The sequence below is a fragment of the Pseudorca crassidens genome, chromosome 16 (assembly GCF_039906515.1).
Source record: "Pseudorca crassidens isolate mPseCra1 chromosome 16, mPseCra1.hap1, whole genome shotgun sequence".
In the NCBI taxonomy this organism is placed as follows: domain Eukaryota; kingdom Metazoa; phylum Chordata; class Mammalia; order Artiodactyla; family Delphinidae; genus Pseudorca; species Pseudorca crassidens.
Genome location: NC_090311.1, coordinates 59,072,762 through 59,092,795, shown reverse-complemented (window position 1 = coordinate 59,092,795; position 20,034 = coordinate 59,072,762). Strand labels below are relative to the sequence as shown.

The 20,034-nt window shown below is 38.5% G+C and overlaps 1 protein-coding gene across 23 annotated transcripts in view; it reads right to left on the bottom strand.

Moving 5' to 3' along the window:
- USP54 (ubiquitin specific peptidase 54) overlaps positions 1–20,034 on the bottom strand; it is a 149,316-nt gene that overhangs the window by 69,375 nt on the left and 59,907 nt on the right. For 21 of the 23 annotated variants that reach the window (XM_067710528.1, XM_067710521.1, XM_067710527.1 and 18 more), the window contains one exon: positions 2,753–3,591. In XM_067710528.1, the coding sequence (XP_067566629.1) occupies positions 2,753–2,899 (147 nt within the window). In that variant the 5' untranslated portion in view covers positions 2,900–3,591. The remainder of the gene's footprint in view (positions 1–2,752; positions 3,592–20,034) is intronic. The other 2 variants (XM_067710532.1, XM_067710533.1) reach the window with 1 other exon arrangement.

Sequence of the window (20,034 nt, the reverse complement as noted above, 5' to 3'; positions counted from 1 at the left end):
AATAAGCAACGCCTTTTTATAATAAATGTAATGGGTTCAATACATCTGTGGTGAACACAGCTTTCATACCAAAAGTTAGAATATTAGCTCATTGAAACAATTACTTTCAGCTTGTAACATGATTATAACAGGCACTCCAAAACTATCAATGTCTTCCAAGTATAAATATAAAAATAGGTATGTGTGTGTAAGTTATATGTTCTATATGGCACTGGAAATTAGAACAGAAATTTGTAAATATTATTGCTTAGACTGACAATAAAAATAGAACATATAGAAAAAAACAGAATTATAAAAACAGGACTATGGCCTGATAGGAGCTAAACACACACACATCTATATCAACACCTTTTTTTACCTTCCTCTAAATTACAAAAGTATTATTAGTTTATGCAAAGTGACTCAAAAAACTAATACGTGGGGGGAAAATAGCCTAACCAAACACCCACACCCACCCCCGCCCCTGCTGCAACTGCATACAATTTGTGGTAGTAATTAGTGAAGGTACTTACACTCTTTCTTTAGTTTGACAGCATAGAATTTTTGACTCCTGACAGCATAGAATTTTTTAATGTTTTCAAATAAAAATTTGAAAACAGAGTATGGAAGTTTCATTACATAAATAATCTTGACAATGAAACTTTGTCATTTGCAACATGGATGGACTTGGAGGTTATTATGCTAAGTGAAATAAATCAGAGACAGAAAGACAAATACTGTATGATATCACTTATATGTGGAATCTAAACAATAAAATAAACTAGTGAATACAACAAAAAAGAAACAGACTCACAGATATAGAGAACAATCTAGTGGCTACCAGTGAGGAGAGGGAAGGTGGGGGGCAAGATAGGGGTAGGAGATTAAGAGGTACAAATTATTCTGTATAAAATAAGTAAGCTACAAGGATATACCATACAACACAGGGAATACAGTCAATATTTTATAATAACTATAAATGGAGTATAACCTTTAAAAATTGTGAATCTCTATGTTGTACACCTGTAACCTATATAATATTGTACATCAACTTTACCTCAATTTTTTTTTAAAGACATTTTTAATACTACTGAGAAGACTAAACATGGACTGGGTATTAGATAATATTAATAATTTTAGCTAAACTTTTTAGGTGTGATAAAGTCTTTAAGATTATGGTTTTTTTCATGTCCTTATGTACTAGAGAAATACACTGAAGTATTTAAAGATCACATAATGCTTGGGAGTAGCTTAAAATAATTCAGCAAAAAAAGGGGGCCAGTGAATGAACTAAGACTGGTAAATATTAATCATTGTTGAGCCTGGTTGATGTGTACATGAAGATTCATAATACAAAATAAATAAGTAAATAAATAAATAAGCTTGACAAGATCCTTGTACTACAAATGAGGAATTTAAAATACTATTACCTGTACAAGGTCACAAGGCTAGTCTAAAGAAAGGCTAAAACTAGAACCCAGGTCTCCTAAGTCCAGTGCTTTTTATATCAAATATGTTGTCTTGTCTTTTTTTGGGGGGGGGGTATAATTGCTTTACAATGGTGTGTTAGTTTCTGCTTTATAACAAAGTGAATCAGTTATACATATACATATGTTCCCAATTGTCTTGTCTTTTTTTCTCTCATAACAACTTATTTTCTCATACATCTGAGGTGTAAAGCTAATATTTTACCCAAGCATAATTATCTTGGGTGGCAAATTCCATTTACTTTTACTGTGAAGAGGAGAAAAAAGGGGAAAGCAATCACTTGAAAGTTAGACCAAGGGGGATGAACCGAACACGGTATGGCTCTGATTGGGCAGGGCAGGCAGACAGACAGGAAGCTTTGGGATTCTGAGACAGCTAAAGTGGCAAGCAAGACAAAAAGGGAAAATTTAGAGTAGATAATCACCTTAGAGGAATTTATTTTCTACCAGCTCTGTGCAAGCATATCTGACCAGACACTGCAAGGAGAGCTCAGAGGAAGGAGATGAAGAAGTAGACAAAGACTGGACCCCGATCAGAACGTGTGCTAAGAGCCTGAATATTATGAGACAAGAATAACATACCTGATTCATTTAAATTAAGTTCAAAAACAGGCAAAACTAATCTATGGTTGGTGGTTACCCTTCAATAGTGTTCACCCTTGGGGAGTGGTTAGTGACTGGAAGAGAGCGCAAGGGAGTCTTCTGGAAGCTGGAAATCAGCTCTTTGTTAATCTGGGTGCTGTTTACATGGTTGTGATCAGTTTTGAAAGCTGAATTGTATAATTATGATACATGCATTTTCCTGTATGTATATTATACATCAATAAAAAGTAAAAAAGAATATTAAAAAAAAGAATAACATACCTGAGAATCTTTCACTTGTGGAAAGAATTTTGCTTTCTATACTAGAGGAAAGCAACTAGGGTGATGAGACACCTTCGTCTCAAATGGAAAAAAAGGAAACAGTAGAGACTGTTCAGGAAAAAAGTCAATAAACAAGTAGTAAGATCATCTAGACCATGTACCTCCCTTTAGACAGCTAAGTAGTAGTAGTTACAGTTATTATTTCTACTATCATTATTACTCTCCTCTTTTACAAATGAGGTAATTGAGACCCAAAGAGATAAAGTGACTTGCCTACGATCACAGAGATTAACTTAAAAAATAATCTTAGGCTGCTGACCTCAAACAGAGACTATCAAGTGTTAGATTTAAAACAGTAATCAGAAATACAGCATCAGCAAGTGAAAGTCAAAGTTCACCAAAAAGAAAGAAATTACCCTTACCTGCAAGGCACTGTTGAGGAAGCAGCTGTTTTGTCCTGGCTCATTGCTGAGGCCTTTGCTGGGGGCTATGGAGGTTGAGCTTCGAGGAGCAAACATCCCTTGGACACTACCACGGCCCCCTGAAAAATAATTTCTCTTCCAAGACATTATTGTTCACATTTAGCCTGAAAACACAGAGGAAGTTTTGTATCTTTTGGGGAGGGAGTTTCTGTCTGCTGAAGTCCTTAATATAAAGAGAATCCAGAATTTAACACATTTATGTTGAAAGATTTTAAATTGACAACATTTCAAACATCATATATGCAGCTCAAGAAACTCAGGTATCCTTAGATCCACATGACAGAGCTGTCCTCTACTTGCTCCAAGCAATGCCCAAAATGTAACATGGCACAGGATTAATTCAAACAGAGAAATCCTTCCTTCGATTTTTCTTGAACTGCCTCCATAAAACCCTGGTGAAGTGGCTGTACTCCTCAACTCCAACAGAATCCAGGATCAGGGTAGGATGTGTTCTTCAGGCTTGTTTATAATGCTTCTTGTGGATTGAAGAATTTTCCAACTGGAAGGAGAGGCAGACGGATAAGCAAGAATCCAACGCAACCCTCCTCGCCTTCTATTGCCTCGTCCCATCATCCTCTGAAGTAAAAACCCAAGTTCTAAGCAACTGACATAGATTCCACAAAGCTAAGAAGCTTGTCTGAAATAAATGGAGTTTCTGTTGTTGTTGTTCTGCTGCTGTTTTTTAATATGCCCCCAACATTTTCTAGTATTCCATCCAGAACTTCAGAAAGTCTCTTCTCTTTTCCTCTGTGACTAGACTAGCCAGCTGTGCCAGAGAGCTTTAAAGAAAGAAAAAAAAAACAATCAAAAGCTTGCGTCATTTAATGACTCTACTAGCTTTGTGCGCTTCTGCCAAGATCAGCGTTGCCTCACCTCTCACTAAAACTTGAAACCGAGACAAACAATGCTCACCACCCCACCCCTGCAAAGAAATCCTAACAACAACAAAAAGGAGAAACACTCAAACCAAAGAGGTGGGAAGAAAAAGGTGTGCGCAGCTTTAGTCTCATAGGAGCCTCCTCCCAAATTTTCTAGGAGGAGAAGAAAGTTGACCTGGACAGAAATAAGAACTGAATGCAAACTTTCCAAAATCAGGCTAAGAAAAAAGTTACCAAGTAAACACACACCAAACTAGAAATTGAAACAGTTTGTTTTGGATGTTGTGAGTACAGAAATTTTTCAAGGTATTTTAAATGCTCATGGCTATAAAAGCCTATTTAAAGGTGGGAGGGTCATGTTATCAGTTTAGGCTCTGAGTAAAGATGTCCTATCCCAGAGAAACCCTCATGGTGAGTAAACCATATGTCCTTAACATCCAGTTTGTATGTTACATTTTTTGCCAGAGGATCAGAGAGATAATTTGGGTTACAAATCACTTAATCCTCAGATTATATCCAAGGCATTCACAATCAGAGGCCATCCATTGACCAACATTAATTTTCAACTAATTAAAATGCCAGTGAGGCAACAAGGGAAAATTTCCTTGGAAGGAAATGCTTCTAATATTCACCTTTAAGTTTTCCTGTAAGGCTGCCAGGTCCACAGAAGGAAAAAATTAAGAATGTTAAATATTAAATTTGGTTTCTAACAGTTTCCCAAGCTTCTCCCTTCCTTCCCACCATCGTATGGATGACCTAAAAAAGCAAAAATGCTATAACATCTTAATCATTCTTGGTTCACCTAGCACTATCCATAGTGTGTTCAGTGGAAAAGCTGAGGCACAGGAACATTAAACGGTTGCACAGACTGTTCTTTCCCTTCTCTAAATTCCCAGACTATTTATAATCTACAGGTCACAGTTAAAGTATTAGATTATACATTATAGTGTCATATTATTCTGTATTTGTTTTTATTAATCTCTATTTGTTTTATATGGTGTCAGTCATATATCCTGACTATGACTGTATGAAATGAAATACTAACTAGTGTCAGACATGTGCTAAACAATACCGATATTCTTTATTTTATCTTCATAACAGCCCTATCATGTAGGTATTAATAGTTCCGTTTCACAGAAGAGTAAAGGGAGGCTTAAAGACATTAACTTGCCCAAATCAAAGCTGGTGTCAGAGCTAGAATTGTTTGACTACTTACTGTGACTTAATTATATATTTTATTATACTATTCCAAAAGCTCCTAACACAGTGCTAGTCTAGTCATAAGCAGGCACTCAATAAACACTGCCTGATGATTAGCATATAGCACCAGGCAGGATCCCATGTCTCCTACACAGACTACATGACCCTCAACCCTCTACACACACCCCATACACACCCCACTCGAGGCCACTAAGCAACTTCCAACAAGCCATGCAGCATTCCTTCAGCTCAACTGCTGCAAAAGAATGACAAATACCAACCCTCCACTTTGCTCAAAGCCAAAAGGACTTGGCAGGCAGGTGGGGTTTCCAGTATCCACATTAGGAGCTCACTGAAACTCAGCCTGCCCTATGATACACACCCCTGAGTTCAGGGAGCAAAGGGAAAAAAGGCAGTAGCAGAAAAAAAGATTCTCAGGCTCTGAATGGCAGCATTATGTAGGGTAAGGCAAAAAGCTCTCACACTTGAGCTAGGTGTGTCAGAAACCAGAGGTGAGAGCCAAAAAGAACAAAGCCAAGAGTGGTAATAACAAATGGTCCAAGAAATACTGATGACAAAATATTTCACTTAAATTACAGGTCTAGCACCAAACAATATAGTCCATCTACTAAAGATACATGAGAAAATAAAGAGTTCTACCAACATGGCTCTAACAACCTATTTTTAAAAAGAAAAAGAACTTCCTAGGCAATACCAGAGTATTTTAGGGGTAAAAGAGCATAATGTCTGCAACCTACTCTGAAATGGTTCAGGAAAAAAAAAAAAAATTTGTGTGTATGCATGTATACTTATGTATATATGGAGAGAGAAGGAGAGAGAAAATAGTAAAGCAAATATAGCAAAATGTTAACAATAAATAAATCTGGCTCAAGGGTATATGAAAATTCTTTGTTCCATTTCTTGCAACTTGTTTGTAAGTTTTAAATTATTTATTAAGTTGAAAAGGAATTGATATCTGCAAATAATACAAGAATTTAAAATTATGTAAGAATTAGCTTGTACTGTATGAAGTATTAGTAACTCAATGCAAAATCATGACTAAAATCATTAAGCTGGTAGATAATAACCATGCCAGATGATATTGGCAATCCCAAACTGAAAATAAAAGAAAGAAAAAGAAAAATACAAAAATGTATAGATATGAGGACAAATTAAAAGGAAATAAAGCTTGAATCCTATTTCTATGACAAGGAGAGGTCGAAACACAGTGTAAGTTCAAGCTGTTGTCCGGAGTAAGTGATGTAGAGTAATTGTGATATTATTAAGAGGACTAGGACTAGACCTGGAGTTGGAAAAACATGGGTTCAAATTCTACATTTTTACTGCTTTATGTAATCCCAAATAACTTAGGTGTCCTGAACTTTGTTTTCTGGGTCTATGGAACGGTGGCACAATACGTATTTCACACAGTGACTAAGATTTAACGTGATAGGTATGTGAAAGCAAGTTTTCAAAACAAAGAATTAATAATGAGTTCACTGAATGAGTGAATTGCTGAGCCTAAAAACTGAAAAGTAAATTTCTGTTTGGGGACCTCAGGATACTAGAAAGTTGTAAGCCAGCAGGAATAAGTCTTCTAATTATATGAAAAGAACAATAGGCCTCACATAGAACAAGGTACATGTCAGTATGATTTAGCTATGTGCTTGAAGAAACATTTGAATTTTACAATTATTTAAAAAATACAAAGTTTAAAAAAATAAAATAAAAAGTTTAACATAAAAAGGTAAACAACTGAGTCTATTACAAGGAATAGGGTAACATTTTAGAAGGTCTACAAACACTGACCATGTTCAACTGATCAATGATTCAAATGGAAAAGCCATGAAGAGTGTCTCAGTTTCTAAGGAAGGAACAGTAGCCCCATCACTAGTGATTAAAGTCAAAAGTAACCCAAACAATAGGAAGTCAAACTGTACAACACAGGGACTTCCCTGGTGGCGCAGTGGTTGAGGGTCCGCCTGCCGATGCAGGGGACACGGGTTCGTGCCCCGGTCCGGGAAGATCCCACATGCCGTGGAGCGGCTGGGCCCGTGAGCCATGGCCGCTGAGCCTGCTTGTCCGGAGCCTGTGCTCCGCAGCGGGAGAGGCCGCAGCAGTGAGAGGCCCGCGTACCGCAAAAAAAAAAAAAAAAAAAACAAAACAAACTGTACAACACTGAGATATCCCAACAGTTTCCAGAAAATTTGCCCACATTTCTGGTTCTGTTATTCTATATAGCAGTTTACTTATAATTTACTGAAGAATCTATACTTGAACTGATAAATCAGCAGGCAATTACCTCAATTCCTTGGTACACTCCACATGTCAATAATTACTATATCCATAGTATCTTCTCGCTTATTATGAGGATATCAATGTCTGGCATATAGTAACTGCTATATAAATTATTGTTATTGTTATTATTACCATTCAAACATTCCCTTCTCATGAGCTCTTTTCCCTTTAAAGATAACCACATAGATATCCTATATTCTTTAAAAACCCAGTAACAGCAAAGACCACCTTGAACTTATTAAATCCTTACGCCTACTGTCCTAAATTTTTTTCAACCTTTCACTGCTAAAAGTCTCTGTAAAATAATTTACAACTGCTGCTTCTCCTTGCTCATCATTAATGTCTTCAGAACATGGTACTGTTCCTTTATTCCACCATCACAATTCTACTTCATGGAACATTTGCCTTCTAAAGAAATCTAATTTCAAAACCCACTGGCTTTTTCCATATGCCTCATTCTTCTTAATTTTTCTGCAGCACCTAACACTGGCTGCCTGATGTAACACAATCGTGAATTCATAGGGTGAATTAATAAGAAAATAAAAGAATGACAAAAATGAGAGAATGACAAACACTGGTTCTCCTACTGCTCTGACAGTCCATTTTCTCTCTCTTTTGTTGCTTTCTTAAAAGTAAGCATTCCGGGACTTTCCTGGTGGTGCAGTGGTTAAGAATCTGCCTGCCAATGCAGGGGACACGGGTTCAAGCCCTGGTCTGGGAAGAGCCTACATGCCGCGGAGCAACTAAGCCCGTGAGCCACAACTACTGAGCCAACGTGCTGCAACTACTGAAGCCTGCGTGCCTAGAGCCCTTGCTCTGTGACGAGAGAAGCCACTGCAATGAGAAGGCCGTGCACTGCAACACCACAACTAGAGAAATCCTGCGTGCACCAATGAAACCCAACACAGCCAAAAAAAAAAAAAAAAAAAACCTAAACCTTCCCTAAAGTTAAAATTAGACCTTCTTGGTCTTGTCTAGAGTACTTTCCATGAGTGTTCTCATCCCCTTTTCCATCAGAACTTCAACCATAACTTCTGGTTTGATAAATCACAGATCTTATGAACTCTGAAACCAAATTACCAACTATGTGCACACTGTCCCACTTTCAAAACAAGTTTAACATGTCCAAATCTGAAGTCACCGCCTTCCCCCCCAAAATAGTCCCTCCTCTTTATCCCCCATTTTTTAAAATTTATTTATTTATTTATTTATTTATTTTACTAATGGCATTGAGGCAGGAGATAGATGGGCCCCAGGCTGGGCAGCTGGAGTTGTCCCCTGTGGACAGATACTCCAAAATAGCAGGCACGAGAGAAGAGCTGAGCACTGCCCAGATAAAGTTAGTGACAACATATTTCTCTTTCTTGAGGTCAAGAAGACCTTCCTGACTATACATGCACAGAAAGGCTCTTTGGAGGTCAAAAGGGAGGGGGCATCACCTCATAGCAAGAGATGTCAACCTACCTATAGGTCGCTTCACTAGAATCCATCTTGGCTAAGAGATGTGTGCGCACACATGGGAGGACCCTGATATATACCAAATACGGACTCAAAACCAGGCAAAGCGTGCTTCCCTGGTGGCGTAGTGGTTGAGAGTCCGCCTGCCGATGCAGGGGACACGGGTTCGTGCCCCAGTCCGGGAAGATCCCACATGCCGCGGAGAGGCTGGGCCGGTGAGCCATGGCCGCTGAGCCTGCGCGTCCGGAGCCTGTGCTCCGCAACGGGAGGGACCACAACAGTGAGAGGCCCGCTTACCGCAAAAAAAAAAAAAAAAAGAAAATACACAGGACTTCCCTGGCGGCACAGTGGTTGAGAATCCGCCTGCCAATGCGGGGCACACAGGTTCGTGCCCTGATCCAGGAAGATCCCACATGCCATGGAGCAACTAAGCCCGTGCGCCACAACTACCAAGCCTGTGCTCTAGAGCCTGCGAGCCACAACTACTGACCCCACGAGCCACAACTACTGAAACCCACGCGCCAAGAGCCTGTGCTACACAAGAGAGCCACCCCAATGAGAAGCCCGCGCATCACAACAAAGAGTAGCCCCCGCTCGCTGCAACTAGAGAAAGCCCGTGCACAGCAACAAAGACCTAACACAGCCAAAAATAAATAAATTTAAAAAAATACACAGATAGCAAATAAACATATAAGAAGATATTCAATATTATTAGTCTTTAGGGAAATGGAATTAAAACCACACTACATGCCTACTAAAGTAGCTAAAAACAAAAACAAAAATATTTAAAACCTGACAATAACAAAGGCTAATGAGGAAGTATCAGAGCGACTGGAAGTCTCCTAAATTGTTGATAGAAATGCAAAATGACACTGTTGGCAATTACATATAATGTTAAATATACTTTTACCATCTGACCTAGCAATCCCATTCCTAGGTATTTTACCCAAAAGAAATGAAAGCTTATGCCACATAAAAACCTTTACACAAGTGTTTATAATGGCTTTACACATAATCACCAAAAACTGGAAACAACCCAAATGTTCTTCAATTAGTAAGTGGTACATACATACATTAAACTCAACAATAAAAAGGAAAGAATACTGACATACACAAAAATATGGATGAATCTCAAATGTACTATGATGAGACTCAAAAGGCTATATACTATATGATTTCACTTTTATGACATCTTGGAAAAGTCAAAATTAAAAGTCAAAATAGACCAGTGTTTCCAGAAGTTGTGGGTGACAGTAGGGGTTGATTGCAAAGGGGCAGTACCAGGCTGATGAAACTGTTAACGTATCTTTTTTTTTTTTTTTTTTTTTTTTTTTTTTTGCGGTACGCAGGCCTCCCACTGTTGCGGCCTATCCCGTTGCGGAGCACAGGCTCCGGACGCACAGGCTCAGCGGCCATGGCTCACGGGCCCAGCCGCTCCGCGGCACGTGGGATCCTCCCGGACGGGGGCACGAACCCGCGTCCCCCGCATCGGCAGGCGGACTCTCAACCACTGCGCCACCAGGGAAGCCCTGTTAACGTGTCTTGATTGTGCTGGTAGTTATACTATACTACCTCTATGCATTTAGCAAAACTCAGAACTCTATACCAAAAAGATTGTGGTATTTTAATATAAATTTTTCTAATTTTATATAGACTACCAAAGATTCTAAAAAACACTTTTTAAAGCATATTTTAAAGTGTCAATTAAAAAAACAAAAACCTTTCCCAGGTCCCTCCTGAAGAATAATGTCCAAACTTCTCAGTCTGATTCTTAATAACATAATCTGACCTTAATTTATATTTTATATTTATCTCTTTTTATCCCACTACATAAAACTTCTCCACCCAGGGCTTCCCTGGTGGCACAGTGGTTGATTAAGAATCCACCTGCCAATGCAGGGGGCACGGGTTTGAGCCCTGGTCCGGGAAGATCCCACATGCCGTGGAGCAACTAAGCCCATGCACCACAACTACTGAAGCCTGTGCGCCTAGAGCGTGTGCTCCGCAACGAGAAGCCACCACAACGAGAAGCCCGTGCACCACAACGAAGAGTAGCCCCCGCTCGCTGCAACTAGAGAAAACCCGTGCACAGCAACAAAGACCCAATGCAGCCAAAAATAAATAAATTTATAAAAAGAAAACAAAAAAACTTTTACCCAAACATTTTTCCCATTTCTGTGATCTTATTAATAGTTTTACCTACTTGGGATGCTCAGTAACCTACTTCCCCTCTATAGGTAACCCAGCCTCTTTGTAAAAACCTTTGTAAAACACTCCTTGACTACCCCAAGCCTGAAGGGATCTCCCCCATTTCTGAATTCCTATATAAATTTTCTATAATTGTAAGGGAAATTAATGTTTCTATCAGACCATTGTTTCTAGGGTCCTTCCCCTCTCCCTGTTCCCCTCCATCCCATCTGAGAATAGAGAATGGATGGAGGTCAGAAGCCAATTGTGTTATATACAAATATCTGTTACTGTGTATATACAAATATCTGTTATTGTGGGGATACATTACATAGGAGTTCACTATAGTTTATTTTATTTGTCATATAATCTATCTTTCTATTTATAAATCGTGATTCTAACTAAAAAGCATGATTCTAAATATATATGTGTGTGTATATAGGTATGTATGTATGTGTACACATATACATATACATAAACTTTCCATAATTACTTCATCTTATAAAGCAAGATATTCTAATATTTATGTGATTCAGTTAAAACTTCAGGCTTTCCTCACTGTCAATATAAACATTTTAAGGGACATCACACAGCTTTGGGCAGATGAGATCCTAGTGAGATAGTTCTGTATAAATGCATCTGAGTCATATCCTTAGATACTTAGTTTAAAAAAAAAAAAAAACAAAAAACCCAAAGCTAAACAAACTTGGTGAGCATTGCATTATTTGTTTAGTGGAAATCTGTTCCAAAGAAGTTGTCCATATGCAGTTTGTTTGTTGTTGTTGTTGTTCTTTAATTTATTTATTTTTGGCTGCTTTGGGTCTTCATTGCTGAGCAAGGGCTTTCTCTAGTTGCAAATAGTGGGGGCTACTCTTCGTTGCGGTGTGCGGGCTTCTCATTGTCGTGGCTTCCCTTGTTGCGGAGCACAGGCTCTAGGCATGCGGGCTTCAGTAGTCATGGCACGTGGGCTCAGTAGTTGTGGCTCGCGGGCTCTAGAGCGCATGCTCAGTAGTTGTGTCACACGGCAGCATGTGGAATCTTCCGGGACCAGGGATCGAACCCGTGTGCCCTGAATTGGCAGGTGGATTCTTAACCACTGCGCCACCAGGGAAGCCCCATATACAGTTTTCAGTACGGAATCTTGCTTAGTTTTCAGGTCAGCCAATTAGATGATGATTAAAAACAACCACCACCTGATATTGGTAACTAAGTGCTAGATGCAAATTTATTCAAATTTAAATTTAAACGGCTCCATAGTCCATTATCTAATACTCCTATCTGATTGATTTTGCCTTTGTAACAGTAGCAACCAAAGGGCACGCAGCATCCTGCAGAGAATAGTCCTAGACTACAACAAACTAACAGATAGTAGGCTATTTGTCAGCTAGTTATTCCCAAACTCTTTGCAGAAAATGTATCATTATCTTTATCCACATTTATTAGTTTCCAGCCAACTCCAAACACAATGGAATATTCAATCAAAGATGGAAGGAGGAGAAAGAGCATACAAGAACCCTATTGCCGTGTTGCTCTCAACTCTGAAGAAGATACAGCAACCTATATTTTACTATTGCTGAATAGACTCTGAATAAGCTTGTTCATAAATTCCTTTTTTCCCAACTTTATTCAGGTATAATTGATAAAACTGTTATGTATTTAAAGTGTACAATGTGATGATTTTATATATGAATACATTGTGTGAAGGGATTCCCATATCAAGTTGATTAACACATACTAGAAAGGCAACAGAAAAGACTAATGAAACTAAAAGCTGGGTTTTTGAAAATATAAATAAAATTGACAAATCTTTAACTAGACTAAGAAAAAAGAGAGAGAAGGTTCATATAAATAATATCAGAAATTAAAAAGGAGAAATTACAACTGATAACAGAGAAATACTAAGGATCATAAGAAACTACAGTGGACAATTATATACCAACAAACTGAATAATCTAGAAGAAATAAATTAAAATATAGAAATATACAACCTACCAAGTCTGAATCATGAAGAAATAAAAAATGTGAACATAAATACTTATATTTATTTAATCTTTAATCTACTTTATACTTATTTAATCATCATTACGACCTAGCTCCTGGGCTTTACTAAGTCAAAACAGCCTGCATTACCTTGTTGTCTCTAACATCAGGTAAACTAGGAAGCTTAGAAGCCAGAATTGGGAAAGAAGCATGTCATCTTATCACCTATTACCTATTTCTTTATGTAGTAGAGTTACTAAATTGTATGTCCCACATTGTTCCCAATCTGAACACACTAACTTCCTGTGAGCAGGCTAAAAAACCTTTCCCATGTGTGAAATGACAGAAAACAGTGGGTCCCAACCTTTCTGCAGACCCCCACATCCAGAGGCAAGCTTAAGAAAAAACCATGAATTGTGACAGGAAATGATATTAGTAAAAGCAATTCCTTGGGAAGGGAGAGGCACCATATGTGCAGACAACACTGAAAGGCAAGGGCAAGGTGGGGTAGAATTAAGAAAAAAAAAAAAGAAGAAGAAACCATGAAGATTAAGGGCCCCTCTCTTGCACAGGCCCTCAAGCCCAATATCTACTTTTCTCTTTTAAAAGAACTGTTTCCCTTAAAGTGGGCCCTCTGAATTATGTAAGCTCCAGGTCCCACAGACTCTGAATCATATTACAGAAACTGAGCTTTTATACTATACGTTACTTGAGAAAATATATGATTCAAAAATCTACTTTAGGGCTTCCCTGGTGGCGCAGTGGTTGAGAGTCCGCCTGCTGATGCAGGGGACGCGGGTTCGTGCCCCGGTCCGGGAAGATCCCACATGCTGCGGAGCGGCTGGGCCCGTGAGCCATGGCCGCTGAGCCTGCGCGTCCGGAGCCTGTTGCTCCGCAATGGGAGAGGCCACAACAGTGAGAGGCCCCCATACCACAAAAAAAAAAAAAAAAAATCTACTTTAAATTCGGTAATAGTAATAAATATGTATTTTACTAATCAAAGCCATCTAATACATTATGCGTTATATAAATTTAGTTAGCACTAAATAGATCTAAATTGTACTCTTTGAATTTTTCATTCTTGGGCTGACTGTAATAATTCTACTAGGGATCCACACACAGTTGACAGAGTAGAAATGGCAGGGCTAAATTTAAAAGATCATGGCTGAAGACTGCCAGTATTAGAGGTACAGCTCTAGAAAATGAAGACCTCTAGAAAATGAAGACCTCTAGAAAAAAACATTTCTCTATATTAATGAAATACAGAGAATGATTACTTCACAACAAGTATACACAATGCATCATAATGTGCTGCCATTTTTCTCAGGCCAAAGTATTAAACCAGGCTATAGACGTAGCCGCCCTAATTATCTACTACTATATTCCTCACCAACAAAGTCAGCTTCTCTTAGCCTCTGTGTCTGAAAAAACCCTAAGTAGTCATTCAACTGTTTGCAAAATGAAACTGGCTTAACCATAAAGAGAGATGAGGCCTGGAAGGACACTGGGCCACAGGAAGAGCCTGTCACCCTAAGAGACAGTGGGGTAAAGGAGGTTCAGAGATCTATAGCTTATTAGCATTAGCATTGGAGACTTCTTTATGAATGGGATATGAGTGTAACTGAGACCAATACTGACTAGAAAGGATTTATTCCTGCAGAACCTGAAGGTCCTTTGATGAAACCAGGAGTAAGGTGCAGGTATCTCAGAAAGGGATAGCTCCCTTAAGGGAATTCATTTCATAATCATTAAATGAAGTTCAATGAGGTCTCTAAGTAATACTACTAATTCTATACGTAGAGAATTCCATGACATTCATGCAAATGATAGTATCAAAGTATCTCCACCAAGACATTTATTAACCACAAAGGGAAAGATAGTAACTTTACTGTAGAGAAATGAGGCAGAAACCCCCTTAACCAAGTGATCAAGTCAAACATCACGAGCAATAATACATATTGACATCATGAATCCCATGGTAATAATGCACTGAGAACACATTTCTTGACGTTCTTGCCTAAACCATATAATCTCAGTTCAATCATGAGGAAAAAAAAAAAATCAGACAAATCCAAATTGAGGAATATTTGACAAAATAACTGACTAATACCCTCCAAAAATGTCAAAGTTATAAAAGACAAAGAAAGACTGAGAAACTTTTACAGAACCTCGGAGACTAAGGAGGAGAAAAGTCTAAAATGCAATGTGAGATCCTAGACAGGATCCTCAATAAAGAACAATGGTGAAGAAACTTGAAGTTTGACGGTCTTTATGTAACAGTATTGAACCAATGCTAATTTCCTGCTTCTGATCATTATACTATGCTTATATAAGATGATAAGATTAGAGGAAGCTGGGTTAGGGCTATATAAAAACTGTACTATTTTTGCAACTTTTCTGTAAGTCCAAAATTGGTTCAAATAAAAAACTTTTTAAATGTGCAAATAATTCATTGAGGGAGATGAAAGCTTGGGCCCAATGCGGAATAGAGGCAATTGGAGGATTAACATCTATACTTATAAAGGTAAGTGGACTAATAGTTTGTGATCATGGGAAATTTAGAGTCCAATGAAGGCTTGTGTGAAATGTCTGGGGTTATCATGTTTAACATCAAAGTTTAGCAGTTAATGGGTTATTAGTTCAGAAACCTGTTTCTCAGAGCTTGATTTACCTAGAATGAACTATTAGAAAAGTTTTTAAATCTACAAGATCAAGGATAAGTAAATGTAAAATAGCAGGGGTCTTGTTAGGGTGATGAATTATTTTTTTTCCTCTTTTCTCTATTTTCTAAATTATCTATAATTCATAGATGAATTATCTTTAATTTATAGTTTCCTTACTTAAAGTAAAACTAAAATTGGAATTTAAACTCATTTTCCCTAAAAACAGAATGAAAGGACTCTGGACCAGAGGTAACCAACCATTGAGAAAGCTGTTTAATAATTGGTAACTACTTCCTATTTAGAAACAGGGGGCCAGATGTGGATTTCTATTTCCTTTCATTCTGTTTTCATTGCTGCTGCTGCTGAGGTCCAGATCCTCTCCCCTCTGGACTACTGGACCACATTCTGACTCTTTGACAGGTCTCCATTCCTATATATGTGACTACCAGAGGACTCCTAAAATACCATGACACTCACCTTTTCAATGGCTTCCAGAGATGGGTATTCTTTTGGCTAGAGAAAAATGGTATTTTTATAATTCACAAGGGGAGAAATTAATGGATGGAGTTTTCACAAGTTTCTCTCCCATAATTTTTTCTTGTCCACTTATTCCACTGCTTACAAGGCAAAAACATGAACAAAGAGTAAACTTTAAAAAAAAAAAAAGCAGGGACAGTTTTTTGGGGGCAGGAACCCGCTGTGTCCCCCTTTGCCTGGCAAAGCAATAAAACTATTCTTTTCTACAAAACAAAAACAAAAACAAACCCAAAGCAGTCAACAGGACCTATTTTGACAGGTTTTTTTTCTTATTGACTCATGTTCATGATTGTGCTTTCTTTTTTTTAAAATTAATTTATTTATTTTTGGCTGTGCTGGATCTTTGTTGCTGCGTGCGGGCTTTCTCTAGTTGTGGCGAGCAGGGGCTACTCTTCATTGCGGTGCTCAGGCCTCTCATTGCAGTGGCTTCTCTGGTTGCAGAGCACGGGCTCTAGGCGCACGGGCTTAGTAGTTGTGGCATGTGGGCTCAGTAGTTGTAACGCACGGGCTTAATTTCTCCACAGGATGTGCGATCTTCCCAGACCAGGGCTCAAACCCACGTCTCCTGCATTGGCAGGCAGATTCTTAACCACTGAGCCACCAGGGAAGTCCATGATTGTGCTTTTTTTATTGCATATTTTTACATTCACATAGTCCGCTAGTAAAATTAACTACTAATTTATAAGATTGAATTAAATATGTCTGGCACCTACACAAAGTTTGAGAATCATTAGACCTTACCACCATTTTCCAGCTACATCTACTCATTTATTCATCAGACATTTCACTGAGCACCTATTAAGTGCCCCTCACTCATCCTCCACTCCAAGATAAGCATTCCCATCCTCCCCCATATTACAGTTATTTGTGTACATGGAGTACCTCACATATTCCTTAAGGGTATCTTTTTATTCCACACAGAAGTTGAATATAATAGGCACTGAATCACTGAAAGTTTAATTTAAAGAGAAAACTTCTCGTTTGAAGGGATAAGTACCTAGAACAGCCAATTCCAACATTCTGATAAACTCTGACTCTCCTTAAATAAGAGTCCTCCAAATCTCCATAACTAGCTTGAGATATCACAGATGGTTTTTTCTAATGAAGACTGTATCAACTCAATCAATATTTGCTCTGATTCAAGCTTAAAAATAAAAAGAGATAGCATCTACAACCATAAAAAAGTCCACGTTATTTGTTGATTTATGGGCTGGTTATCACAAACTCCCCAGTGAATACAGTTACTCAACTCAAACAATTTCCTGAGGGTTGGACTTTGGCAGCTTCAAATTATTACATCATGTACAACAAGAAAAACTGTATGCTGATAAAGGACAGAAAGCCTTATATTTTTTCTTTTTGTAAGAGCTTAGAAAACTGTCATTTACAATAAATTTGTCCAAAAGCAGCTGGAAAAAAAAACAAGACATGTTTCACTTTACTATTAAGTGACAAATGTAACGACTAAGAAATGACATTTGGGGACTTCCCTGGTAGTCCAGTGAGTAACACTCCGTGCTCCCAATGCAGGGGGGTCCAGTTCGATCCCTGGTGGGGGAACTAGATCCCGCATGCATGCCACAACTAAGAAGTCTGCATGCCACAACTAAGAGCCCACATGCCACAATCAAGAGTCCACATGCCATAATTAAGAAGTCCACATGCTGCAACTAAGACCCAGCACAGCCAAAAATAAATTAATAAATTAATTTTAAAAATAAATAAAAAGAAATGACATTTGCAGGCTATTTAGCCCCTCCTTATAAAGATCCAGAGCTATATAGATAATCTACTGACTTCCAAGGGAGGCAGCATGATAGTAGAAAGAACATAGTGGTTTAAAGTGCAGGCTTTGCAGGGCCAACCACATTATATAACCTCAGGAAACACCATGATCATAGTGGAGATCCAGGAGGCACCATTCCCAGGGAACACAATGTGATTTATAAAACTTAGGGACCGGGCTTCCCTGGTGGTGCAGTGGTTAAAAATCCGCCTGCCAATGCAGGGGAAATGGGTTCGAGCCCTGGTCCGGGAAGATCCCACAGGCCGTGGAACAACTAAGTCCATGTGCCACAACTACTGAGCCTATGCTCTAGAGCCCACGAGCCACAACCACTGAGCCTGTGAGCCACAACTACTGAAGTCCATGGGCCTAGAGGCCACGCTCTGCAACAAGAGAAGCCACCACAATGAGAAGCCCGCGCACCACAATGAAGAGTAGCCCCCGCACACCACAACTAGAGAAAGCCCATGCCCAGCAACAAAGACACAACATAGCCAAATATAAATAAATAAAATAAATAAATTTTTAAAATAAATAAATAGAAATAAAACTTAGGGACCTAGAGTTCACATGGTAGAACAGGTTTGGACTCTACCACCTAACAACTGTGTTATCTTGACCAACTTATTGAATCAATTATTGAAGTCTCAGGTACCTCATCAGTAAAATGGAATTTAAAAATATATATATGTCTCTCATACAACTCTTACGAGAGTTAAATGAAATAGTGTGTGTGTATACATACATATATGTGTATATATATTTTATATATATATATATATATATATAATTAGCCCAGTATCTAGCAAATGAGACATAAATGTTTTGATGATAATTATGAAGAAGCAGGATAAAATGAATCTAAATTCCAATCCTGCTACATCACTTTCAGGTCATTTACTACATGTAATAAATGTGATTTCTTGAGACTATTGCAACAAAATTATAACACTTAGGGCCAGGTACAAAATAGGAGCTCCATAAATAGTAGCTGTGATTATGATAACTGCATCCCCTATACCCATCCTCTCTCTTTCCTTCTCCCTTTCTCTCTTACACACACCGCCCCCCTCCCACACACACACTTACTGTAAAAATTCTATGAGATTAAACTATAATAGATAGCACAAACCAAAAGCCACATCAAAATGAGGGAAAATGTATTCTAAAAATAATGCATTTTCAATACAATTCACCTCGACTACTGTGGTAACTTCCAAACTATTCTCCCCCTTCTAATCCTACCTATAAAATGGTGCCAAAAGCAATCTCCGATCAATTACTATTTAGCTCAAAAAACTTCAGTGACAAAATACTTACACTTAAAACACAAAAAAATGAGTTGTTCTATGTATACACCCGGCATTTTGCTCAATAAGGAATATGTATATTTATTGAAGAAAACCTGCATATAAGTGGACCCATGCAATTCCAGTCCCTGTTGTTCAAGGGTCATCTGTATTACCCTTCCCCCAGCCCCATCTTCCCAGTATTTCCTAATACTAATAATCCACTCCACTCAGCAAACCTGTCTGAAGAAGCCATCCTGCTGGCAATTTATAGTAATAAAGACTAATGATAGTCACACCCTATTAGGAAGGAGTAGTCATTTATATTTAATTCATTTCCCAAAAGATTTTCTAACTACTGTCCCCTACCAATTGGGATTTAATCTCTCCCTCCCAGGAACATTTTGTTAATCAGTTCTTAACCAACACCCGAGTACTTTATTAGAATAAAAAGCAGAAAGTGACATTGCCTTACACTCAGCAGATGTTCAACACTTGTTAAATAAAAGAATAAATGAAGAACTAAGTTTTTTGAAATACATTTTTCAATTTAGAGATAACTCAGTTATAAGTATAACCAGTCATCTCTTTATTTCTTCCCTGAATCTCCTGCCTAAATCATATCATACCTAAATCATACCTTCTGTTTCCCAAAGGTCTATGGAAGAAAGATACTCTACCTAATAGCCAGTAGAACAAACACAACATTCTTCCTCAAACATGCTGCTAGTAAGGCTTCCCTGGTGGCGCAGTGGTTGAGAATCTGCCTGCCAATGCAGGAGACACGGGTTCGAGCCCTAGTCTGAGAAGATCCCACATGCCGTGGAGCAACTGGGCCCGTGAGCCACAACTACTGAGCCAGCCCGTCTGGAGCCTGTGCTCCGCCACAAGAGAGGCCGTGACAGTGAGAGGCCCGCTCACCGCGATGAAGAGTGGTCCTCGCTCG